This window comes from Hemitrygon akajei, chromosome 11, assembly GCF_048418815.1.
Source record: "Hemitrygon akajei chromosome 11, sHemAka1.3, whole genome shotgun sequence".
NCBI lineage: Eukaryota > Metazoa > Chordata > Chondrichthyes > Myliobatiformes > Dasyatidae > Hemitrygon > Hemitrygon akajei.
In genome coordinates this window covers 109,127,478-109,155,212 of record NC_133134.1, presented here as the reverse complement: position 1 = coordinate 109,155,212, position 27,735 = coordinate 109,127,478, and the positions used below count along the sequence as shown (strand labels likewise).

At 42.7% G+C, this 27,735-nt stretch overlaps 1 protein-coding gene across 1 annotated transcript; it reads left to right on the top strand.

Moving 5' to 3' along the window:
* Positions 1-367: 367 nt before the first annotated feature.
* LOC140735887 (tumor necrosis factor receptor superfamily member 5-like) lies at positions 368-27,475 on the top strand. Its single transcript, XM_073061462.1, has 9 exons — positions 368-826; positions 14,938-15,022; positions 16,383-16,508; positions 18,901-19,050; positions 22,053-22,149; positions 22,856-22,911; positions 24,851-24,961; positions 25,822-25,859; positions 26,542-27,475. Exons 1-9 carry the CDS (start codon positions 779-781, stop codon positions 26,662-26,664), a joined length of 834 nt encoding a protein of 277 aa, XP_072917563.1. The 5' UTR covers positions 368-778; the 3' UTR covers positions 26,665-27,475.
* The last annotated feature ends 260 nt before the right edge of the window (positions 27,476-27,735 follow it).

The following is a 27,735-nucleotide window of genomic DNA, read 5'->3' as shown; positions in this document are numbered from 1 at the left end:
AAATGTCCTTTTAACCTTGCTAGTTTGTGCATAGCTGGGTGGGCACGCTGTTGCTTTAATGATGAGTAGACTCCGTCATTTACAGTAATTTCCCACCCACCTGCTACGGTACACAAGGGAGCGAGCCTAACTCTGCGAATTTCAGGAACCTTGTCTTTGTTTATTTAACTGTTGGTTTCCGTGTATCATAAAAACAAAATACAACCCCAATGATTTTTTTTAAAAAAAAATCGAAATCGTATCAGTTTACAGATATAAATCTTGCAAAAGAATTGCCCTAGGGCGCGAGTTCCGGGACTCAGACCTTTTAAACCTGATGACAATTTTGAATGATTTTCTATCATTTGCGTCGACCCGTTCTTCCCCCCCTTGTGTGTGTGTGTGTGTGTGTGTGTGTGTGTGTGTGTGTGTGTGTGTGTGTTTGTGTGTGTGTGTGTGTGTGTCTGTGTGTGTGTGTGTGTGTGTGTGTGTGTGTGTGTGTGTGTGTGTGTGTGTGTGTGTGTGTGTGTGTGTGTGAAAGACAGAGAGAGAGAAAACCGACAAATCGAGAATGAACGGGGTGCAATGAGTGGACGCTGTGGTTGGAAAGCCCCCGCGAAAATACCCCGACAGAGGAACTGCTTTCTTATAAATATCCTCTGTCACAGAGCTTGTTATCAGTAGCTGCAGCTACGTTTTAGGTGGGAATTTAGCTTTCTTCGGAACGAATAATAAGGATTCCTTCAACAACGCATTTGCCACTTGTTAACGGGCGATCATCAACTGAGATTTGGCCGAAATGCTGGCTTCACGCGTCCTGTTTTGTTGCACTTTATTTGTGTTCCAGGTAAGACAATTAGTTTCAAGTTCAGTTAGAAGGTTAAATAGTGTAAGATTGGTCGATTGTTTCATTTGAAAGTAACGGGAAAATATTTTTTGTTACATATTGGTCGGGTGGATAGGACTACTAAAAAGTCAGAACATATAACGTTGTTTCTGAGTATCCTGTAAGGAATTTTGCGGTTGAGATACATTGTGACCCAAGTCATCCAATTATAGTACTAGCCGGAACAGGGAGCCTTTGCTTCTGATCACCTTGGGCGTCGATGGGTCCCGCGCAGGGGTGGGGGACGGGGGACTGGAGGTTGGCGAGGGCTCCAGTTTATTTGGGTCGCGCAGTCTGGATTTAATTGGTCCAATTGACCCTTGTACTTTCGACTGTTGGTGGCAGAGAGAAAGCCAAGCGTCCGATGCTACAATGCTGAAGAGATAGCAGAGGGTTTGAAAAGGAGTTCTATCGGTGTGTTGTTGAGATGAAGGCGCAGTGCATCTTTTTACAGAGGATTATCATAGGTGTCTGCAGTGAAAGCGCAAGGAGAAAGTGTGCGGTAATAAGGTCTTTTGAATTTGGAGGCAAGGGGGCGTGTGAGTCACCACATAGTCACACTGAATTACGTTTCGAACCGCGCGTCTCATCTCAGTGTTGATGAAACCACGGGAGCCCGACTCTGGGTCCTGAAGTCATTGTTTCAGAAAACAAAGATACTGAAACAGAAATGCAGGAAGAATGCAACAAGTTAAACAGTATCTATTTGAGGAGACAGAAACCAAAGCGACGTTTCGACTCTTACACCTTACTCAGTTCCGATTCTAAACGCGAATTGGTTCCACTGTTCGCAGATGGCGCTTACTGGCCCGAGTTTTTATAGCATTTCCATTCTCTTTGACACACACGACACTGCAAACGCTGCAGCTCCGTTGCCGTTTCGGACAGCGGACCTGTTCAAAGTTGAAACATAATGAGGTTGAAATTTTCAGCTGGGAAACGGTCCCTGAAACCGTGCCTTGGGAGGTCAGATTGGCCTCAATGGGCTAGGCCCCTCTGTGTGGGCCGCAGGGTCGCTAAGGGTGGGAGAGGGCGAGGCACAACGGAGCCGGACCGCTGGGTTTGGGGTTAATCGCAGGACTGCGGGCACGGTGCGTTTCGGCTGCTCGATCACCGTGTTGCAACTTCTCTTCACCACAGTAGGCTGGAGTTTGTATCCCGGTGTTCACAAACTTGGCTCGGCAGAAAACGGGACATTCTGAGAGCGGCATTATAAAAGGAAATTTGCTTTGCATTCCAAATGTTTAACTTGGAGACTGCGCGACAGAAGTGTGGGGGGGGGGTGCTAGGGTACAGATAAGACAGCAGATGATGAGGAGTTGAGTGACACAGTGGTTCATTTTTGTTAGTACAGGTTGCACGTTGGGCTTCAGTGTAGAGACACCCCAGAGTGGTGCACACATCTGAGGCAGCGCTGCCTACTCCAATTAGTTTCTGTTATCTACACCGAGTTAGGATTGAAGGCACAGTTTAGTTTATTACACCCAGAGCCTGAATTTGATCGAAATGAATTTCTTTTTAACTTCTTCATGACCACAGTACCAACTGTGCGTTGTGTATAGGGATTAGCGCTCTCTTCCCTTGGCAATAATATCTAGACTCTAGAGAAACAAAACGTTATAATGCTTGTGCATGTGCCAGCGCTTTTGAAAGAGTTATCTAGTGTGTAGGAAAGCGGTGAAATCTGGGGAAGAATTGATGGGAATTGGAGACAATAAAAGGTGTCAGCGTAGGGTTAATAGAAAACTACATGATAGATGGTTAGTGCGGGCTCGATGGGCCGATGGGCCTTTTCCTTGCTGTATCTCTCTGTGACTCGGATAGTGCTTGGCCAGTGTTGGAGGGGAATATAATATTATTAGTCAACAAGATTAGACAAAGAAAGCCACGTGGCTCATTTTCCTTCATCCTCCTGGAGAGATAGTAGTCTTCTACAATGCAGCAATAATTATTCTTTGAGTAATTTTGCAGACTTTACCTTTCAGGGATCTATTCTAGCCTAAATCTACATTTCCTGATTCAACTTCTGGATTATATCGGGGTAAATTTTCTGTATCCTCAAACAGTTTCGCAATGAGATCCTGGAAAATCCATCTGAAAGTCCCAAATTTCTCATTGACGTACTTGCTGACCAATGTAAACTTCTGCAGGCATCACTGGGAACTTTGCCCACATCTGCCAGTCAAATTCATCAAGATTTGGCCAAGTGTAGGGGTCTTAATAAGCTACATCAAACAAACTATACAATACTGATTTTAATGTAGGACAGAGATTAATTACTTGGAGCCCTCGGTTAGATTGCATCTTGATTATTTTGTGTAATTTCGGTCTCCTTACCTGAGATAGAATGTTCTTGCTACATAGTGAGTGCAGAGAGGTTCTTCATACTGAAGAGCTGCAGAAGGTTGTAAAATCAGAAGCTCGAACAAGGGCTCTTGTCCTCCCCAGCATTGAGCACACCTTCAAAAGGCGATACCCTAAAAAGGCGCCATCCATCGTTAAGAATTCCATCACCCAGGACATGCCCTCTTCTCGTTGATAACATCAAGGAGGAGGTACACGAGCCTGAAGACACACACACAAGGAACAGCTTCTTTCCCTTAGCCATCAGATTTCTGAATGGACAATGAATCCTTGAAGACTCTCTCACCATTTTTGATTTAATCTCTCTTTTTGCACTACTTATTTAATGTATTTTTTAATATATGCATCTTATTGTAATTTACAGTTTATTTTTTTATTATGCATTGCAATGTACTGTTGCCAGAAAACAACAAATTTCATGACATATGCCGATGATATTAAATCCGATTCTGACTCCCGGGATATTAGACTGCAGTGTGTGGTGTGATGGGGTTGAGCAAGCCTGTATCCATTAGAACTTTGAGAACAATAACAGGGAATCTCGTTGAACCATACAAAAGGTCTGACAGGGATGGACCCACCAGATGTGAGGAGAATGTTTCCACTTCCTGAGGTTTCTAGAATAATGGGGTCAAATCTCACATTATGGGACAAAAGATTTAGGACTGAGACTAGGAGAAATTTCTTCAATAGTGAAACTCTGGAATCCTCTATTGCAAGGTGGTGGAGGCCAAGATGCTGAAAGTATTTCCTTAGTGAATAGATGCCTCAGCACAAAAAAGGCAACAAGTGATATAGGTAAGGAGTGGGAATATGGTTAAAACAGAAGATCAGCAATTATTAAATTGAATGTTGGAACAAACTTCAAGGGTTGATGGCTATTTTTCAATTTCTATATTTCTGATCATGCTTCCTCATATTTATATATACAGGAGGAAATATGATCTTTAATAGGTTAAAATGAAATTTTGTACAAAGACCACAGTAACTCTCAGATGATTTTGGATGTTTCCACACCAATGTGCAAAGAAGAAGGAATTTCTCCCAATGTAATGTAAATATGTAAATTTGGAAAAATTCAACAAACCAATCAATATATCATGAGGAGTTCATCAGGTGTGGTGATCAATATTCATGATTCAATCATCACCAGAATAAGATTATCTGGTAAACTGGTTAATCTACTGTACATTAAAGATGAATTCTTGACCACGCATACTTTGTCACAGCCCCTGCAACTTAATGTTTGCCTGCAACACTCTATTCTGCATTCTGTTATTGCTTTCCTTTGTACCATCTTGCTGTATTTATGTTTGAAATGTCTCTGTGGACTTGAACTATGTTTTTCAGTGTATCTCAGTATAATAGAAACCAATTCCAATTCTAATTTTTGTCCATTGCTTTTACTTTGGGATTATTCTGCATGATTATTGAATATTGTACTTCTCATGGTGACTAAAAGTAAGTTCTTTTAAGCTCTGCTTAGCACAGAATAACTGCAATTATATCAAAGCTGATATCAATGACTATATGATATCTTCATATATATCAAGTGTAAAAATGTTATCTGCAAGGTGAGAAGTTCAATTGGCCTATTCTTTCTGGTGCAGGAAGTAAGCTGCTGTTATTCTTATGGGAGCTCAGCACTGTGTCAGTTGTAGGGGATTTTTGTTAGACAAACACCCTTCCTCATCCTGTAAGCTCTGGTTTAATAAATTTTCTGGGTATGTCTATAAAAAGATGTTATTGTAAAGCATTTGATGCAGAGCTCTTTGGTCAAGCACAAAGAAATAAAATGGATTGATGAAATACCTCTGGGGCTTTATAACTTGAGAAGCAAACATCATTTTACCACGGCACAGATTTACCTGAGTCACTTAGACGGTGAAACATCTCAGTGTGCTTCAGGACAACAGTTGGCCATTTATGGTCATGCTGAGAAGTTATTCTCCTCTCTCACTGCCTCTTAACTGTGCATTTTGTTGGGCAGCTTCAGGCAGCTTTTTCTCGAGTGGCATATAAGTAAAGGTAAGAAAGGGAGATTTCCTCCCTTAGTCAGTGAATCGAACAGGTGTATACTCCAGATTTTTATACTGTTGAATTTAAATTTCCCAGTTGCCATCATGGGATTCTTATTGCGTTCTCTAAATCAATAGATCAGCCATTTTGGTTGCATGTGCTCAATTTAACTGCCTTGTATCAGCAGAGTTACCGAATGAAACAGTAGGCCAGGTCATCAAAAGCTTAGAAAAATACACATATGTTTCATGTGGAGAGAATTAAGAGGAACCTGGGGATTATACCACAGAATGGCATTGATGCTGAGGATGAAGATCAGGAATGTAAAAGGGCCAGAACTGAAGAATCATAGATGGTGAGGTTAAGAGGAGATTACATGAAAAGGAAGAAGGGGCAGAGACACAGAGTGGTTTGAAAGAAAGAAACAGAATTTCAAAAATATACCACTTACTGGAACAAGAACCAGTGCAGTCGAGTAGATAGAGATGATTTGTTGAAGTTAGGCTGTCAACTGCAGGGGAAAGGGAAGATGTAGACCAGTTCAGTTGATGTAAGCTTCTGGATAATTTCTGGTACATTATCCACACAGTATATTCAGCAGGAGTGTTTAACAGCAAACTGGGAAACTACCCCTTACCATGTGTAGAGGCACTATAAATTTGTCCAGAGGGTCCTATCCCATCCTCAGCCAGGTACAAACAATATTTTTAGGACTGCAAACAAATATTTTCAAATGGAACTTTGACTGTTTTAAGAACAGTTGCAAGGTTATACAAAAACTTCCCCAAAAGTGAAGCCTTTGGAAAGAAGCAGGATTATCACAGAATTTTCCTTGTAATTGTCTACACTGGATCCCATTTCATGCCAATTCCTCATCTGGACATTAAGAAAGTGGTTATGTCAGCTGTGCTGTTGCTTTTCACAACATTGCTTCATATTGACCAATTTTTTGGCATGTTTTTCTGACAAAGCTACAGCTGCCATCAGCCATCTTTTATATTACTCCTCTTAAGTTCAAATCAATTAAACTAAATGTAGAGCAAAGGGGTCCCACCAGGCTTACTGCAACCTACATCTCACCAATCTATAATAGGATCCCTGCTCTCTGTCGCATCTTCCATTTCTTTACTCATTGTTCCTAATTTTTATCGCTATATTATGCTTGGTTGGATTAAATGAAGACAGGTGGATCAGATAGTAAGAAGACTACTCAGTAAGAATGCTGTGATTCTCCCTTCCCACTCAGTACATATACACTCCGTGGCCACTTTATTAGGTACCTCCTCCACCTAATAAAGTGGACACTGAGTGTACCGTAGATTCATGTTGGTCTGGAACAGTGACTTTCTTGTCACTGAAAGAAAGTCATTTGGCAGGATCTTAAAGATGATCGTCATTAACAGCAAGGCATTATCTTCAGAAAGGAAGAGGCGTTGTGGTGGAGAGGGGCAAGGATTCTGGTGCAGTCAGTGAAGGGAGAGAAATCAGCACAAAATCAATGACACTACAAAAATTTCTTAATTTTGTCATTGTAGTGCCTCTTTTTGATCTCAGTGGCTGTGTCACCGGAATATATCGGATTGAAACCATGTGCATGCCCACATATGATAATTTATTTTATGCACACTGCTCAGCATCTACAAATTAATATTATTAACACAAAGGGAAAATTATTGCGTATACTCTTAGTGGCCACATGATTAGGTAGAGTGAACACCGTGTGCATAAGTCAGTGCGCAAAGCTGCTGTATGTTGGGGGATTTTCCACCGACCCTACTCTGCAGCTGATCACATATTGCGAATGCTCAGTCTGACCAGCTCTCAGCTTTCTCTCTGTTATCCTTTCTGCTTCCTGTTTTGCATAAACCATATCTGTACTTTTGAGATGTGCCAGGAACTAAACGAGAATTTTATTTCTGGAAACAGAACTGGACAGAATGTTTCTGAAATGCTGTCAAGCAGAACCAATATGCAAACATAGGCAAAAATCTGATAGGGCATTCTTCTTATTAATCTTTTCTGACATAAATCATGGGAAAGAGTTAGGCTAAATCCAGGTACATTCCCACCAACAAAGAAAGAGAAAAGATTGAGAGTAGGGGAGATTCAAACAAGAGGACATGAGTTGAGAGTTAGGGGGCAAAAGTTTAGGGGTAACACGAGGGGGAATTTCTTTACTCAGAGAGTGGTAGCTGTGTGGAACGAACTTCCAGTAGAAGTGGTAGAGGCAGGTTCAATATTGTCATTTAAAGTAAAATTGAATAGGTATATGGACAGGAAAGGAATGGAGGGTTATGGGCTGAGTGCAGATCAGTGGGATTAGGTGAGTGTAAGCATTCGGCATGGACTGGAAGGGCCGAGATGGCCTGTTTCCGTGCTGTAATTGTTATATGGTTAGAAAATAAAGCAGGAAAAAGTGTCATTCATGCCAGTTCTTAGAAGTCTTATGTAGCTGTACTAAAGGAAGTAGCTTGCTTTAAATAAGCTCCCAGTGATGAAAAATAAGTTTCTTATAACTTCCGTGCATAATGGCCCTTGTTTGAGATTCTCGCATTCAGTATCAATACATATAAAATGCTGGAGGAATTCAGCAGGCCTGGCAGCATCTATGGAATAGAGTAAACTGTTGACGTTTTGGGCTGAGACCCTTTGTCACAACTGGAAGAGTAAGGTAAGGGGAGGGGAGGAAGAGGTACAAGGGGGGAGGTGATAGGTGAAACTGGGGTGAAGTAAAGAGCTGGGAAGTTGATTGGTGAAAAAGATAAAGGGCTGGAGAAGGGAGAATCTGATAGGAGAGGATAGAAGACCAAGAAAGAAAGGGAAGAAGGAGGAGTACCAGAGGGAGGTGATGGGCAGGGAAGGAGGTAAAATGAGAGAGTGAAACAGGAATGGGGAATGGTGAAAGTGGGGGGGGGGGCAATTGGGCTATTACTGGAAGTTCAAGAAATTAATGTTCATGCCATCAGGTTGGAGGATACCCAGAGAGAACGTAAGGTATTTTTTCTCCACCCTGAGTTTTGGCGCATCGTGACGGTAGAGGAGGCAATGGACTGACATTACGGAATGGTAATGGGAAGTAGAATTGAAATCGGACCCTCTCTACCATACGGTAGATCTGGGGTGAAACTCCATTCAAAGCAGCAGAAGTGTAACACGTGGAAAAAATATTATTGCTAGTGCAAAAAAGAGAAAATCTGCAGATGCTGGAAATGCAAGCAACACACACAAAATGCTGGAGGAACTCAGCAGGCAAAGCCTCTGCTCTGGTGAGGTTTGGGAAAGTTGAACAAAATGGAAGGACTTACTCTGCGTCTGAAGATTAAATAGTTTTATTTGTCACATGTATATTGAAACATCGAAGCGTATAGTGAAATGTGTTGTTTGTGTCAAAGGATGTGCTGAAGGCAGCCCACAAGTGTCACCATGCTTCAGATACCAACATAGCATGTCCAGAACTACTAATCCTAACCATAAGTCTTTGGGATGTGGGAGGGAACCGGAGAATCCGAAGGAAATTCACACAGTCACAGGGGGAACTTACAAATTCCTTACAGACAGCAGTGGGAATTGAACTCAGATCGCTGGCGCTGTAAAGCATTACACTAACTGCTACGTATCATGCCATTGTCCCTTACCTGGCTGGCAGTTAAGCTCTGTCGCCATAGACTACCCTGACTTTCATTTTCTTGCAGGCATTCACAGTAGAGCAAAGAAATACAACAGCGACAATGAAAAACTGTACACAAAGGCTGACAAACCATGTGCAAATACAGCAATAACTAATTAAATAAATAATACTGAGAACGTGACTAGTAGAACTTGCCGTGCAAATAGAAAATGCTCCTAATCATCCCTGGATCTTTTGTAAATTATGTTAAATTTGTATTGTCTTGTTACTGCCCTTGCTAGGGCAAGTGTCTGCTATTTAAACGGTAAAAACTTCTCAGCAATATTTCACCAAGAATTAACAATAGCAGTTAAAGCTGTAGAAAGAGTACAGTCCATTGAACAAAATATTATTAACAGCCGTCCACCCTAAACATATCTGAACTATGAAGGTGTAGTTTTCTTTGGCAAATATGGGGTACAGAAACAGTGTGATATCTATACTGATGCCATAGACTTGATTATTGATAAGAAACTCAGGCTTTAATTGCCTTGTTCTTCCACCACACTTAGGAGCAAGACTTTTGTAAAAAAAAACAATGTTCCTTCCAACAATGTACCTAAGAATTTGTTGATGAAACTCTGCTCGCAAATTTTAATCACCTTTATCATTCAGTGTCAGTGTGGAATTTCTTTGTGAGCTAGGCGTGGTCTCCCCAAACTACTTTTTACTCATGCTTCCATGGGCAAAGTTGTTTTGATAGCTGCCTACTTGAAGAGCTTTTGCTACCTCAGGTTTATAGATCAGTGATACATTGGTATTTTCTCCTGACATAAAACAGTTACTCATTAAGACAATTAACATTTGAGCCATTATTTAAGTTTGTACAACCAAGCTTAAAGCTATATTTCCAGAGTTAAAGGATGAAGTCATTAAATATTAAGAAATCAGTAAAAGTTGTACACTTCCCCTTAGTGTAACCTATTTATATTGTATTTCCGAAGTCTAAATTTTGGTCTTTTCAAACAATACTTTTTGCATAAGAGTACAGCTCAGAATACAGTCAATCCCGAAAAGTTATTCTTGAGAAAAATGAGAGGAATCTGGGACATTTTGCTGCTCCTTTTCTGCTCATAACAGGTACCTATAGTACAGTTTCATTATTCACCAATAGTCATTGCATGTCTGCAGCCCAGCAGTTAGCACTGTACACCCTGAGTCAGAAGTTCAAGCCTCAGATCATTTGAGACATAAACTCCGGCACTTTACAGATAACTTGACTACTGTCACATGGCAGTTGGTGCTGATTCTACAGAAGGTCAAGGTAGGAAAGCATACAACAATGAAAAAGCTGGCATGGCACCCAATGCCAATTCGGCCGCAGCCAGAACATTCTGGTCTGTTTGCAGTTTTTTACCTCAGTACGGGAAGGTTTTGGAAGCTCTGGGGAAGGTGCAGAGCAGATTATGGGATTATGCTATAAAACTGCAGGATTTTAGATATAAGGGAATATAATTCTGGATATGCTGGTGTTGCTTTTCTTGGAACAGATTTAATGACAATTAATAATGTTTAGAGAGAGGGGTGGTGTGACAGGAAAGTACCATTACTTTAGCAGAGAGATGAAGAACTGGAATTGGGAATTAAAGGGGATTTAGGATTTTTGTTTTACACAGAGCATGGTAGGCATGGAATTTACGGTCTGAGATGCAGAGACACCAATTCTTCTGATATTTAAGAATTACATGTGATCTGCAAAGCCTCAGATCAAGAACTGAAAAGCATGATTTGTTTAAGTTCTGCTTTGGATCACATGGACAAGATGAGCCAAATAATCTTGTTCTGTGACGTGGAATTTGTGATTTTATATAGAAATCACAAGTAACATGCAGGAACTAACTTCGGTAATTTCGGTTAATCCACTTTCTCTTTGTAGTATGGAGCCCGAAGTCTAAAACACCACTTGGAATTTTTTTTCAAGAACAAAGAAGTAATTGTTTCCCTGTTCGTCATCAGAAGATTGGTATTTTTTTTGTGGGATTTCTGAGGCTGGAGATTTTCTAAGAAAAGCATTTCCTCTTTTTAAAGCAGAAGAACAACACCATGATTCACAGAGAGAACCTAAGTGCTTATAAAATGGCCATATAATGTATGAAAGGCCCATCGTTATTCTGCAGCAAACACAGGGGACTCTGCCTCTGGCAGCATCTGCTTGTGCTCCTGTGCAAGCTGAGGTGGGGGAGGGTCTTGATGGATAATGGTGGGGGGAGAGGTTGTGGGGTGGGAGTGGTATGGAGTGGTGGGGGTTTGGTTTAGTGGAGGTGGAGATTACTGGGAGTCATTGCCATGCCATGGGGCAAATTCAAGTCCCGCCACAGTGCTTACTGCTAACTGGAAGCTGGTTTGTCACTGACTCCAGCCAAGCAGCGACTACTGAGATCAGACTGCATTCTGTAACACAGGATGAGGCCATTTGACCCACCTTGTCCGTATCATGCCAAGGAGAACTCTTTGGACCAAGGGTTCTCAACCTTTCTTATGCCATAGAACCCTGCCATTAACTGAGGGGTCTGTGGACCCCACATTGGGAACCCCTGCTTTAGACAAACCCCGCTCTCTAGTTCTCAGTTTTCACGTCACAGAACACAGGCACTTTTTAAAAGGGTCATCACTAGAAATATGAGGCAGAGAGTTTCAGACTCACCGCATCTTTGTGTGGGGAAAAAAAACTCTTTCCTTACACCAATGGTCTTAAATATATGCCCCCCACTTATTCGCTGCTTAAGTAGGATATTCCTGCTTACCCCATCCATTTCATTATTGAGAGATGTCAGGAAAAGATTTGTTATTAACTAAAAGATTATTTAAGTAAAACTATAATCTCAGTAGGAAGAGTTTCATGCCCGGAACCTCCTGTGGCATGAGACACTTGAAAGACCATTACTCCATGTTGGAAATTGCTCATGGCAGTTTCTGGGTACAATTCTGCTAACCCAGTACCGTTCTGTCCCAGGACATTTCTGGTTTTGGATCACACTTGCACTGATGATTGGTTTCATATCAGGTGAGCATATAATGCCTTCACATGTATTGCCTGAGAAATCAGTTCATGTTGCTTTCTTCTCATTGGCCATTCTCAGAGACTTTAATCAAGTTGTACTGGTGCTTCAGCCAAATGTTTCCATACCTAACGCTGACTACCTGTCCATACCATTTTTCATAGCGCTGTTCCTTGAACCGGTCCTGGCCTGAGGCTCGGAATCTGTATTACACGAGTTCTCTCACTTACCTCTTCCCTTCAGACCTATCTGTCAAGCACAATAGTTTTGAGGTGATGTCCCCCAAATAGATCCCAATCCAACTGCTGAAGTCGTACCTGATCCCCAGAGTCTTTATTCTTTGTGACAATCCTGACTTGACCCTAGTTTCCAGCTTAGCTCGCTTCCAACCTTCCTTTTCAGGCTCTGAATTGAAGTAGTACACAAAGGGAGGAGAGTGAAGGACATTCCTTGGTGGCCTGCACCCCAGGTCTCAGCACCATGCAATGACCCTTTAGTGAACCTGCCCCACCCCTAGTGCCAATGAGTTTCAAGGCCAGAATTGGCAATGCCTTGGGAAATCAACAAACCTGGCAGCTGACAGAGATCTGGTTCCAGCTGGCACCACAGACAATAATAACAACTTGTACAGCTATGTGGCATGTGTAATCTAAATGACCATTCTACCTTGTAGCTTTAATTCCTGTGCGTTAACATATCAGATGACGTGTCCTGGTCCCTGTACATAAAGGCAATCAAAAGGAAGGCGTGCCAGCTTTTTTTTCATTTTCATTGAAGGTTAAAGAGGTTGAACACACAAGCAAATGCCTACATGTGTACTGCTGATAGTGTCCTGACAGGTTGTATCATGTCGGATACAGCAATTCAAATGCACAGAAATGTAGGAATGTAAGAGGCTGCAATGAGTGCTGGACTCAACCCAATATCTTACAGGCACATCCCTCCCCACCGCTGGGAATATTTATATGAGGTAGTGCCTCAAGAAGGCGGCATCCATCATCAAAGATCTGCACCATCGGGTCATGCTACCTTCTCACAGCTACCATTGGACTAGAGGTACAGAAGCCTGAAGACCCCACACCAGGTTCAAGGACAGCTGCAGTACTGTGCAAAAGTTTTAGGTGCAGTTTCATTAGAAAATTGTCTGGTAAGTTGTTCCAGGAATCTCGGAGAACCTGGCACAGTTCTTCTGCAGACTTTGGCTGTCTCACTTGCTTCTGCCTCTCCAGGTCATCGCAGGCAGCCTCAACGATGTTGAGGTCAGAGCTCTGTGGAGGCCATACCATCTGTTGCAGAATACTGTGTTCTTCTTTTCACTAAAGGTAGTTCTTTATGACCTTGACCACGTTTTGGGGTCATTGTCCTGCTGCAGAATGCAGCTGGGACCGATCAGACACCTCCCTGATGGTATTGTGTGGGATGAGAATCTGCTTGCACTTCTCAGAATTGAGGATTTTGTTAACGCTGACCAGATCACCAACTCCATTTGCAGAAATTCAGCCCCAAACCTGCAGGGAACCTCCACCATGTTTCAATGTTGGCTGCCGATACTTATCCACGTGACACTCTCCAGCTCTTCTACAGACAAACTGCTTCCTGCTTCAGTCAAAAATTAAAAATTCTGACTGGACAGTGCAAAGCACTTGGTGCCATTGTTCAGCGCCCCTGTTTTTGTGCATAGGCGAGTCTCTTGGCTTTATTTCCACATCAGAGGAATGGCTGTACAGCAAGATTATTTCTGACAAGCCTTCTCCAGACTGCAGAGGGCGCACTTGAATTCCAGTGGTTTTTGTGAGTTCAGAGCTGATAACAACATTGGACTTCTTCCGATTTAGAAGGGACGTCAGTTTGATGCATCTTTTGTCTGCTGCACTCAGTTTCCATAGCCGGCCACTGCGTTTTTGGTCCTCAACCTTGCCTGCTTCTTTGTGCTTCTTCAGAATAACTTGCACTCCCATCTGCCGCAAAATTTCTGCTTGGGAGAGACCTTGCTGATGTAGGACGACTGCGTGAGTCTTGATTTGCTCACTCTTGCTATGGTGTAAGATGGATGATTTGAAGGTTAAACCGCCACATCTGCCACACCCTCACCTTTTAGCTTGATTGTCCTTCACCCAGTTTGATTTCTTCTACACCCGTTTCTGTTTCAGTTAATCAGTTTAGGTTATTTAACTCATTACTCATTAAGTCATTGACCATCAGCATCCTGATTGTTATCTTTGTTTAATCGTGCACTGGGCTATATACCTGCAAAGCAATCAGGTTTTTATTTGAAAAGTGGTCTATAACTTAAACTTTCTCTGTACATCAAACACGAGGAAATCTGCAGATGCTGGAAATTCAAGCAATTTAGCCCTGGCGAAGGGTCTCAGCCCGAAACATCGACAGCGCTTCTCCCTATAGATGCTGCCTGGCCTGCAGCGTTCAACCAGCATTTTGTGTGTGTTTCTCTGTACATTTAATTTTTTTGGGAAAGCGAATGTTTGGAAATCTAAAATTTGCTTTTTTTTCTGCAGACACATTAATGAAGAAGACAAAAAAAGCATCAAAATCAAAATTCATATAAAAATCTAGGATGCCTAAACCTTTTGTACTGTACTGTGCTTCCTTTCAGTCCTTGAACCCAGCCTGTACAACCTTGATCACTACCTCAGTTTAGCAACACTATGACCACCTTACACACCAATGGACTTTTTTTGTTCTATTAGCATTCGTTCTTGTATAATTTATGTCTAATTATATTTTTCTTGTGAATGGTTTTCTTCTGACACTATGTGCCTGTGATGCTGCAGCAAGTAGGTTTTACATTACACCTCTGCACGCATGTACACATAGCGACAAACGCGACTTTGAAAGTTGAGATTAACAGGAAGGGTATTTCAGCACCAAGCCAAAGGAGGGGCCATTTGAGACAGCTTTGGGAATTGATGTGCTGTTTATCCAAGAAGGCAAGGCCAGTCTGAGCTTGAATGGATCATTGATACAGGTTCAATTTTCCAATTATGCCTGTGTTTCTTTTACAGTGTTGTCAACATGCCTCAAGCAGTGCCTGCGATTCTGTCTCTAAATACGCAAAGTTTGGAAAGTGCTGCAGTTTGTGCCCGCCTGGTGAGTAATGATATTAAATATCTGAAGCAAAGCGCCGGGGAAATGCAGCAGGCCAGGCAGTAGCTACTTAAGGAAATGGACAATTGACATTTCAGGTCCAGACACTTCATCTGGACTGGAAAGAAGGAGAGGAGATAATAAGCACAAGAGATTCTGCTGACGCTGGGAATCCAGAGTAACACACAAATTCTGGAGGAAGTAAATAGGTCAGGCAGTGCCTTTGGAAAGGAATAAACAGTCAACATTTCGAGCTGGGGCCCTTCATCAGGACTAGGAAAGGAGATAGCCAGTATAACATGGTGGAAGGAAAGGGGTGGAACAAGAGCTGGCAGGTTATAGGTAGATCCAGGTGAGGGATGGGGTGATAGATAAGTGAGGGAGGGGGAGAGTGGGAATGATGTCAAGAGTTGGGAGGTGATAGTTGGAAGTGACAAAGTGATGAAGATGATGAAATTTGATAGGTGAGGATGGTGGAACATTGAATTATTTGAGGAAAGTGGGGTGTAGAATTGTGTGTGTGTGTGTGTGTGTGTGTGTGTGTGTGTGTGTGTGTGTGTGTGTGTGTGTGTGTGTGTGTGTGTGTGTGTGTGTGTGTGTGTGTGTGTGTGTGTGTGTGTGTGTGTGTGAGATGGGTGGATGGAGCGGGTGATGAAGCCAATTGGGTCAGGAGGAGAAAGAAAAGGAAAATGAGGGAAAAGAGACAGAGAGGGAATAGTTACCAGAAGTTTGAGAATTTAGTGTTCATGTTGCCAGTTTGGAGACTGCTCAGGTGGAATATGAGCTGCTGTTCTTCAGATTTGAGTTTAGCCTTGACCCGACAGTGGAGGAGGCCATGGACAGATGTACTGATGTGGGAATGGGAAGTAGAATTAAAATAACCAGCTACTGGGAGATTCCAGCTGGCACGATGGACTGAATGAATGTGCTCGATGAAGCAGATAGCTGAACTCAGGAGCAGGCGTTGGCAATTCAGCACGTCCTGCCATTCATATGAGATTATGGTTGACCAGCAAGTCAGTTCCATCTACCCACCTGAATCTGATGCATTTGTTGGAGCACCAGAGGTATGTCAGGCCAACCCAGTCAGAAGAGAGATTCACTCCAACCCAAGAGCGTCAAAGTACAATTCTATTCCCCTGCCACTGTCAGACTATAAACAAGCCAATTTACCAATAGTACCATGTTATATAGTGTGGCTACTTGCTTCCCTATGGGGAATCTGTTGGGTGGAGATTTCTGGGCTCGAAGTCATTTCACGTGACAATGGTGGCGACTGAAAACAAAGACAGGTTAATAAACGTTCGTGGAAAATACTGAGTACATTTTCCATGCTGAGAGTGTCGAACTTTGTTTTTTGCAGGCATGTATATGAGCAGCGAGTGCACTGAGAAAAATGACTCAAAATGTCAACCATGTGGCCCTGATCGTTATCAGTCAAAGTGGAACAGACTGGAACATTGTCATCTGCATAAAGTCTGTACCAATAGTGGGTATCATTTATTGCTACGTATCTAATTGATCAGAACAAGTTAATTAATTTTTAACTCGAAAAACTGCTCCATGAGAACGACTTTCACGATGTCATCATCTTAAAACTATTGGGGAGTGTATTTGTTTAGAGATGAAAAGTACTTTAACCAATACCTTGAGTAACCTGCCTCAATTACTATCAACCAGTAGCACTTACATCCACTGTGATGAAGTGCTTTGAGAGGTTGGTGATAAGACCATAAGATATAGGAGCAGAAGTAGGCCATTTGTCCCACCATTCAATCATGGGCTGATCCAATTCTTCCAGTCATCCCTACGCTCCTGCTTTCACCCCATACCCTTTGATGCCCTGGCTAATCAAGAACCTATCTATGACTTGGCCTCCACAGCCAACTCGTGGCAACAAACTCCACAGATTTACCACCCTCTGACTAAAGTAATTTCTCCGCATCTCAGTTCTAAATGAATGTCCTTCAATCCTGAAGTCATGCCCTCTTGTCCTAGACTCCCCTACCATGGGAAATAACTTTGCCATATCTAATCTGCTCAGGCCTCTTAACATTCTGAATGTTTCTATGAGATCACCCCTCATTCTCCTGAACTCCAGGTAATACAGCTCAAGAGCTGCCAGACGTTTCTCATAATGTAACCCTTTCATTCCTGGAATCATTCTCATAAATCTTCTCTGAACCCTCTCCTTTCTAAAATAAAACAAGAAGCCCAAAACCACACACAATACTCCAAGTGTCATCTCACGAGTGCCTTATAGAGCCTCAACATCACATCCCTGAACTTGTATTCTATACCTCTAGAAATGAATGTCAACATTGCATTCGCTTTCTTCACCGCCGATTCAACCTGGAGGTTAACCTTTAGGATATCTTGCACAAGGACTCCCAAGTCCCTTTGCAACATGAAGCACATCAACTGCTGCCTGAGAAGTGACTTGGATCCACTCCGATTTGCCTACTGGCATAACAGGTCCACAGCAGATGCCGTTTCATTGGATCTTCACTCAATGCTGGAATATCTGGACAGCAAAAATACATACATCAGGATGCAGTTCATTGGCTACAGCTTAGCATTCAATAATATCATCCCCTCAAAACTAAACAATAAGCGCCAAAATCTAGGCCTCACTGCCTCCTTATTCAATTAGATCCCTGATTTCTTGACTTGCAGACCCCAGTCAGTTTGGATTGGAAACACCATTTTCTCCACAATCTCCATCAGCACAGATGCACCACAAGACTGTGTGCTTAGCCCCCTGCTCTACTCACTTTACACTTATGACTGTGTGGCTGAGCACAGCTTCAATGCTCTATTCAAGTTGTCACCGCTGTCATAAGCTGAATCAAAGGTGGTGATGAATTAACATATTTGAGGGAGATTGAAAATCTGGCTGGGTGTAGCCACAATAACAACCTCTGACTCAAGGACAGCAAGGCTAAAGACCTGATTATTGACTTCAGGGGGAGGAAACCAGAGGTCCAGGAGCCAGTCCTCATTGGAGGGTCAGAGGTGGAGTCAGCAACTTTAAATGCCTCAGTGTCCTGGATCCAGCATGTGTGTAATTATGAAGAAAGCACAGCAGCACATCTACTCCCTTAGAAGTTCGCGAAGATGTGGCGTTACATCCAAAACTTTGACAAAATTCTATACATGTGAGGTGGAGAGTGTACTGACTAGTTGTATCATGGCCTGGTGTATAAACAATGCCCTTGACCTTAAAATCCTATACAAAATAGTCGATACTGCCCAGTCCATCATGGGTAAAACACTCCCCACCATTGAGCACATCTACGCAGAGCGTAGTTACAGGAAGGAAGCTTCCATCATTAAAGCCCCCCACCTCCTAGGCCATGCTCTCCTCCCACTGTTGCCATCAGGGTCTAGGAGCCCTAGGACCCACACCCCCAGGAATAGAAACAGTTATTACACCTCAACACTTAGGCTTTTGAAGCAGAGAGGATAACTTCACTCAACTTCACTCGTCCCATCAATGAACTGTTCCCACAACTTATGGACTCATTTTCAAGGACTCTTCATCTCATGTTCTTATCATTTATTGGTTATTTATTTGCAATTATTATTACTTTTATTTCCTATTTTCTATTTGCACAGTTTGTTGTCTTTTGCACATTGGTTGTCTGTCGTCCAGTTGGGTGCGGAGTTTCATTGATTCTATAATATTTCTTAGATTTATTGTGTATACCCATAAGAAAATGAACCTCAGGGTCGTATACAGTGACATATAAGTACAATGATAATAAACTTACTTTGAAATTTGAACCTAAGTATTGTTTCGTTATAGCCCTCCCTCTGTTGCAGCAAACAGGCATGTGATAAGTGTTATCTCCTCTAATTCTCTAATTGTCTCGTTGTAGATGGAGGATTTGTGGTTGAAAAGGCTGGCAGCAGTATCAGTGATACAGTCTGTCAGTGCCAGGTTGGGAAGCACTGTGTCAATAAGGACTGTGAGATCTGTGAAGAAAACAGCGTCTGTGAACCCGGCTACGGAGTTGTGTACAAAGAAGGTGAATCTCCCATTCTTCCTCCAACACTTGTGGGACACACAGGGAGAGGTCATCAGCTGTGATGGATCTTAAACAGAATTGGAAAATGAATGAACTGGTTCCCCCCGTCCTAGATTGAGTCATTGCTTTGTAGCAGGAAAATTTCCATTGTGCCAAAATGACAACGTTTTGATTTTTCTTCGTAATTCTAGGTACTCAAGCTTATCAGAAACCCTGCACTTAGTTAGGTTTGCCTCCAGAATCACAGAAACACATTTCCCCCAAATTAAAAAATTGAAATTCACATCATGTTGTTATCCTTCAGTCTCAGGACTTACAGTAGGTCCAATATACTGGAAGACTTGTAGTTTGAGCCTGCTGGTTGATATGCTCAGAAATCATTGTGCTTTGGCAACTCTTCAGGCTTGGCATCTTCTCTGACTTGGCTCTGACTGGGTCTGCCTCCAACCCAACTCTGTAGAACATGTAACCCATGATGGAGACCACCTTCATCTTGAAATGCAACCTTTACTTGTTTACCCTCCTCAAGGCTCTCAGCATCCGGTCCTTGTCCAACTCTGTTATGGTCTTCACACCACCAAGGCCAGTTCAGTTTCTAGTCTTTGCTGAAATCTCCCAGGCTGTGTTGATTCCAAGCAATGTTCTGCTCCAATGTTGTCTACTGAGTGGTGTGTAGAAAGTTCAAGTTCCCATTTAATTGTCATTCAACCATACATATGAATACAGCCCAATGAAACAGCATTCCTCCAGGGCCAAGGTGCAAAACACAGAGCCAACCATCACACGCAGCACATAGAGCACGTACAACTATGAAAGCAGAAAACATACAGTCACAAAAGAAAATAATATTTACAAAAATAATAAAGCCGAAGTCCCTGAGTGTGATGGCCTGTAGATTGATGGTGCACGGATGTTGGCCTGGAGCCACGTCTCTGCAAGAACAGCTCGCAGCAGTTTCTCATATCGCCCAGTGCGGCCACTGATGAAGGCAATCCAGCTTGTCTTTCACCAAGTGAACACTGGAGGGCAGCAACGACAGGCGGAGCCAACCCCCAACGCACTGTGGAACCCAGCTTGTCTTCCACTGTGTGAATACTGAAGGGCAGCACTGAAGGGGGAGGGGGGGGGGGGGCGGCGAGTCACCAGGCCATCGTAGAGTCCAGTGGTACGCACCCCGCTACGGCGTCTCCTTCCTCATCAGCCACAACAGGCTACCCAAGGCACAAATGAGGCCTGGTCTGTGCCACAACTGAGATCATGCCTATGAACCAGAAAGATGAAATAGGAGCCCTCCTCATCAAGCTCCACGAGTCAGAGCCCATTCTCTTCTCCAAACCCAATGAAAATCCTTGCTCAGATCTGGTGAAACCTGTACTGTCCTCATGGGTGAATGGATCTGTGTCTGAGCTCCATAAAGGTCGTCTGTATCCAGGTGGAACCTCAGCTTGTTACTTGACTTCTCGATACACTGAGCTGGGTACTTGCGTTGGAGTACCTACTGGGCAATTTTCTCTGCTTTGGGTTGACTTTATAGTTTGGCCTTAAGTTACCCTTAAGATAAAGGGAATGTGTCTTAGAGGGAAGACAGCTGGCTGCTTCCTGTCACCACCAGAAATATTTCCTTCCAGTTCCCCTGTTCAGTGAAGGAGATCGTATCTGCATCAGTGAGATCATAGCACTGAAATGATCTTTATGATCATGTTACAGTGCAATTCTGTCCCATTTGCTATGCCATGGTAATCCCAAGCAGAGGTATGAGATTTTGTTGGTCAACTCTGTTGAAATCCATATTCCTTCTTGTAACCAATTTGGTACAATGACATGAGGATGAGAAAATCTGCAGATGCTGGAAATCCAAGCTACACCCCCAAAATGTTGGCGGAACTCAGCAGGCCAGGCAGCATCTATGGAAAAGAGTGAACAGTTGACATTTTGGGCCGAGATCCGTCATCAGGCCCAAAATGTTGACTGTTTACTCTTTTCCATAGATGCTGCCTGGCCAGCTGAGTTCCTTCAGCAGTCTGTGTGGTACAATAACATCTTAACTTTCTTTAATCTGGTTCAATACAATATGAACTTTACCTTCCATCTGTCCAAGATTTGGACAAATTAGTTGCTTTGAAAGATGCTCAGCCATCTCAGTTGGTCCTACTGTTTTTGATCTCAGTTGAATTCCTGAGCTTTCTCTCTCTCTCAGTGCATGTCCATGTGTTATATCAATCAGGTGAGATCGTTCCTTATGTCTGGTACTCCAATTCAGGCACAGCTTCTAAACTTTAGTTTCAAACACCATCACTCCTGACATCATATCTCCTTATCTCCAAGATTCTGGGAAAACAGTTGATAATTTAAGTCAACAATAAGGGTATTTTATTAAATTAAAGAAAGACTCAGTCAGGACAGCATTTTCTTCCTGTGGCTTTTTCCACAGAAGCAAACAACTTCCTGCAGGTTCTGTTGTGAGCTATGTTGCAGTCTAAATGGGTTTCAGGCCAATATCCTTAAAGCTATACACGGCAATGGTTGTTCATCTCCAATATTATGCATTAGACAAATGTTACAGTCTTGTGAGCTGGATGTTCTCTATCTCACCAGAATTATTCTGCAATGTTCCAAGAACCCAGTGTTCTCACAAATCTATCCTCTTGTGTACTTCCTACTCTCTTTACTCATCAACAGCAGAAATGCCTTAAGCTGCTGGCTCTAAAATTCCTTTGCTCACTCCATCTCAATCTTCCTCCTTCAAAAGTTAATGCACACCAGTCAGGTAGTCCCTGTCCTGGGGTATTTCTCCTTCTTGTGCATTTTTATTTGGTTATGAAGAGTGAAGTGGTCCAAAAATGGTCTAACTCATTAAAAGATTTAATGGGGTTTACTTTGCCATAGATTGGGACATAGATGACGGCAATATTTTAATAAAATGGTGCATTGAATTATTTTTAATCAGTTTGCAAATAAACAAAGTAGATCATAATTTAAAAGCACACTTTTCTTTTTCCCAGAAGGTGCAAATTTCACAATACCTGTGTGCGACGTATGCGAAGCTGGATATTACTCAAACATATCTTCTAACTTGGAACCCTGCAGGAAATGGAGCGAGTAAGTCTGGCATGGAATGAAATTTCCAGGATATAATACTAACACATTTCAGAAGTAGTTTAACACAGAGTCATGAAGAGCACAGAGATTACGATGCTGCGTTGTACAGATGTACAAGACAGAAAACCTTGGTCTGATCTCAACCAAGGAAGAAGATTTAGTTCAGTTGTACCAGTACAGGGACGGGAGAAGCAAGGAGAGAGAGAAATGTCAGGCATGTTCCTCGTGATACCAGCTGAGAGAGTGTTCATAATGCATGAGCAATTTTTTCTTGGTTCTTACAATGTTCAACTACTGTTTCGTGTAACAGGAGAATTAAAGCAGGAGTGAGCTCAATTTTAATGGATTCTTAGATAGTGAAGGGAGAGGCTATAATGGCAAAGTTAGAGTACTGGAGGAGTAATTTTTCCAGTGGAGAGTTTGGTGTTGGGGAATCAGCTTCCATTGGACAGGAGAGAGGTGAACATGAATGAGCCACATGAACCTTTCCCTTCCCTAACTGTACGGAATGTTCCTGTGCTAAGGCACTGTGGCCTGCAGCTAATGTCTCACCTTTGGTCAAGTGTGTAAGACTGTTCATGCTTCAACACATCCGGAGCTGTCTAGCTACCAGACTGAACTGCTAGTAGCTAGATCGTGCATGATGCAGGAGCTCTCAGTAGAGGGGATAAAAATAACCAAAGTATTTCCTGTTTTCTACCTTCAGTTGCGGCTCTCTCCATATGTTGGAGAATGGTACGACTATGAAGGACGTGGAATGTGGTAAGTTCCACTTTAGAGATTTTAATTTAAAAATACAATTGCATGAATTTGACAATGTTGTAAGTGTTAGCAATCTCACCACTCTGTTCTAAAAAGCTTTGTTAAAAAAGGGAAATGCATTATCATCAATTGTAAGTGATTCATAGACCATAGAACGGAACCTAACAGGAACAGGTCCTTCATGCTGTTGTGCAGAATTAATGAAGCTAGTGACACTTGTTCCCTTCTGTATGCACATGGGCCATGTACGCCATATTCCTTCCTATTCAAATGCCCACCTATGAGCCTCTTTAATGTCTCTATTGTACCTGCCCCTACCAACACCCTGGTCATACATTTCAGGCACTCACCACTCTCTACATAAAGAAAAACTAGCCCTGCACATTTCCCTTTGAACCTTACCCCCTCACCTTAAATGCTGCCATCTACTATTAAATCTATCAAAAAGGTACCGGCTGCCTACTCAATCTATGCCTCTCATAACCTTATAAACTTCTGTCAGGACTGCTCTCGGCCACTACACACCAGAGAAAACAACTTTCAGACTTCTTGCATGCTGTGTCTAAGTGGAGGGCATTAGAGGTTGTATTTCCCACATCGGTAACACCTCTTTCCACAGTTCTAACCCCAGGAAGTACTCGGTAAACAATCACTGCACTACTCTACTGGTGCTCACTCAGATACTGGGAACATACAGTAGGTGAGGACTAAGTAGATGCCACAATGATGGGAGAAGGTTAGCAGAGACCTACCAAGCAGGTAGTGGAGGAGACTGGACAGAATGGAGCATGATGGGGGCAGTTTCCTTGTACAAAAAGTGTCCAGGTCCGGTTAATCACCTCTGTGCATTCTGATTTTTGCATAGAGTTCCCCACGGTTCTGCGATGAATTGCAGCCGTATAGCGGTGATCCTGGACTCCCCAGCATTGAGCAGACATGGGGTAACCTCCAGCACAAACTCAGGGGATCTGCAGGAAATGGCACTCTGTACAGATTGATGCAGGAGATTCTTCTCAATAGTCTCAATGCAACAAATATTTGTAAGGGAATTAGTGTTTGCATCTTCAAGGTTTCAATTGTTTGTATTTAATTGGATGTTTTTTGTGTTTTATTTCTATCAAAACTACTGAAAGTAATCAAATTATTAAGGCATAAGAATGTTTCCAAACAGTCAACAACATTCAACAGCATTTTTGTACTGTGACACCGTTGATGGTTGGATGAACCAGGGGTGTAACTTTGCTGGTTTTTAGCAATTTTGTGGGTAGGTGTTGCTGTGTCTGATGGGTGCCTCATTACTGAAGTTGCAGCTGGTTGTATCCGAAAAGCTTCTGCTAGGAAATCGGTGAAGGGTATATGAGGAGTTGTTGTGTGGTTCAGAGTTTTAATGCTCATGGCAAAATTGGTCACCTAGTATTGTATCCATCTGGGATCCTGCAACAAAATGTAGCCGGGAAAGTGGTTTAACTGACCACATGATTTTGTCTCATTTCTCAGTCCTTCTGTAGTATTTATTGGCAAGTCATCAGACCCCCTGCCTGTGGTCCAGCAGATGATTAGCAGATCATGATTTGAAGATGTCTGCAGTCTATCCTCTGCAATAAATGTAATGGTATAAATAGTTCACATAGACTCAAACCTAATTAAAGTAAAACCAAGGCTTGAACATCAAACTCCAAGCTTCTGCGGCGAGTCCTTTGATATTGTTAAGCCTGTTGCTGTACTCTAGTGTGACAGTGTGCTAAGCTTACAGCAGGTGACGAGATCTGATGTCTTTTTAATGTCATCGTACACCTGTACTATCCCTCAAGTTACCCAGTTACCAAGAGTATTCTCTCAGGGAATTTTGTTGATTTCTTGTCCTTCCTACTGACAAACATTTCAAGGAGTCGGGATTTGGTAGAGAATTGTGATTGTTCATTATCCTGTTTATTTTCAGGCACGCAAGTACCTTCATCCAAAGTGGTATTGGTTGTGGTCATTGCACTGCTTAGTACAGTACTTTCTGTCATCTTGCTGTCCTTCTTCATATATTCAGGATATAATCAAGGTGAGCAGTTAAAGCTTTTCATTGTGTTTATTTTTTAACCATTTTGTAGAGGTTACACTTGTCAGGATACTGGACTAGGGAAATTAACAACACACACAAAATGCTGGTGGAACACAGCAGGCCAGGCAGCATCTATAGGAGAAGCACTGTCGACGTTTCGGGCCGAGACTAGTCCTGACGAAGGGTCTCGGCCCGAAACGTCGACAGTGCTTCTCCTATAGATGCTGCCTGGCCTGCTGTGTTCCACCAGCATTTTGTGTGTGTTGTTGTTTGAATTTCCAGCATCTGCAGATTTCCTCGTGTTTGCTCTAGGGAAATTAACTCCAAGTTAGCTGTCCATTATATTAACCACCCCAGCTCAGGTACTGTTGATGAAATGAATACCCAATAGACCATTGCCACTGTAGGTAGAGCAAGGATTATGTTCAAAATAAAAACCCCCTTTATAGTCTCCCATCAGAGATTCCCACAATAGGGTGAGTTATAGTTAGGATCGAAGCAAGATTTCCTGTTCTGATTTGAGCTTTTGCCTTCCCATAACTTCAGGACAGCATCAGGTGTGTAACCTCCAGCTCCAGCTCCATCCTGTGGTTGTATTGGATAGCCATAATATATTCCAGTTAGTGGCAGCAAACCAGTCCTTTGGCTCCGTCTGCTTTCTCGGATGGATGTTGGACATTATGTAACAACGTCACCGAGCCAATTCTTTCTGTGCTTTATGTTTTGTTGATCCATGCCTACTGGAAATACATAAAGGTTCTTTTCACGTTTGTCATTCGTCACCTTCCTCCAGGTCAGGGTGTTGGTGTTGGCTCCAGTTTGCAGATCCTGACTGATTGCATTTCTTTTCTTTATTTCAGAGAATCGGACCAAGGTGTGGATTTTATTTACCAGGCTGGTAAGTTGTGTAATGAACATTCTTACATTTCATGCTGACGCATTTCATTTGATGCTGAACCGGGGAGCGATCTCTGATGATGACTTGGCTATCGAGGCAGGGTGGGGCGGGGCTCACTGATACTCAGGAAAAGCAGTCACTCGGTGATCAGGCGAGTTGACACTGGTGGTGAAAAGGGTCACGATAGATGAAGGGAGGGAGTAGAGAGAGTGCTGGGGTGGGCAGGAGTTCACTGACTTGAGCTGAGGGAGGTTTCTGGTCATCGAAAGAGAGCGTTGTTGATAGTAATCAGGAGGGAGTCAGGTGACCATCGTGAGGGGAATCATTGACTGGGGAACTCAGTGACTTGGAGAGGGAGTCATTGATGATTGGAGTGATGGAACAGATGGTGATCAGGGAGAGAAGGTGATTGGGCAAAGGGTCGCCATTGGTGCTGAGGTGTACAGCTTAGTGCTGACTTGGGTGAGGACCATGGAGAGCAGAGGGTGGGTGGTGGCACTATTTGCATGCTGACACAGTGATCAAGTGGCTGTGTAACCAGTGCTTCAGCTGGTGGCAGGGACTGATCTGTGGGTGTTACCTGGAGGGTAGATTGCCACCGATCAAAACCATAACAAGGAAAGTACCCCCCTGTTCTGTGCTTTGTCTTTCGATAAAATGACCCAGGGTTTCGTATTTTCAGGTGAAATGTGCAGAGCCTACAAAAAGGCCAGTCCAGGAGCTGACTGAGAACGGAAGGATTGTGGCTACAGCTGGCGATGAAGACAAGAGCCCAGAGCTGATGACGGAGCTTCTGCTTGTGTAAACGGCTGGTGGATTAAAGGCTGCAATGGGCTAGGCAATGGCACTGATGTCTTTAGTTTGCTGTGTTTTTTGCCGGATCCAGCAACAGTTAGCTCTGGCCTTTGACCTGAGATGATCTGCGACTATGAACATTTTAATCCTGACATTTGAAAGCTGGTTTGGAACAGCTGCCACAGTCACCTTTGGCACTCTGTGGTGCATCTGGCCCTGACACAGGGGCAATGAATGGACGAAGCAGCGTGTGCAGCGACAGAACAGGTAGATGTTTGCCTGAGTTGTAGCAAGGGAATTTACTTCCATGTTTATTTGGAGACAGAAACTTCTCAGCTCCAAGATGTTGCAGCTGGCTCGATATGGAGGAACGTTTCATTCTATCAATCCTCCTCTTGCACTTCCTCAAGGCAAATAAGTATCAGTGGATGTGATAGTAGTTGAATTATTTATGTGGAGTTTGCCTGTGTAAATAATCGACTGTGAACATAATCGGATATTCAGGCTGTTTTCTGTCCTAACCCTGGCCTCTCCCCACTCTTCCACTGCAGCCCCATTGTCCCCAGTCTCTGTATATTCTCCTGCTGGCCTATGTATATATATATATATTTTTTTTTAAATAAATGTACAGCTGTAGTTTATAATAAATGTAGAGTTGTAGAAAGGAAGACGTGTTAAGTCGTCAAGTAGAGTCTGTTGTCATTTGCTCATGAAAAGCTTGCTTGCTTGCAGCAGCATCATACACATGTTGGCACGAACAACACAGAATATAAGTTGTATATAAGTTACAGATAAACAATAAAAGACATTGAAGAGAGAGAGAGAGTAAAAAAGACTGTGCAAAAACAACACATTTAGTGCAGGAAAAAAACATAATCAGTGATAAGCCCGTGGTCATGTAAGTGGTGGTCCGTAGTGCCACATTACTGAGGTGACAGAAGCCTATGGAGTGAGTTTTATGTTTGTTATGCTGGCAGGTGTCTAAAGTTCAAAGTAAATTTATTATCAAAGTATACATATGTTACTATATACTACTTTGAGGTTCATTTTCTTGCAGGAATTTACAAGAAAAATATAAATA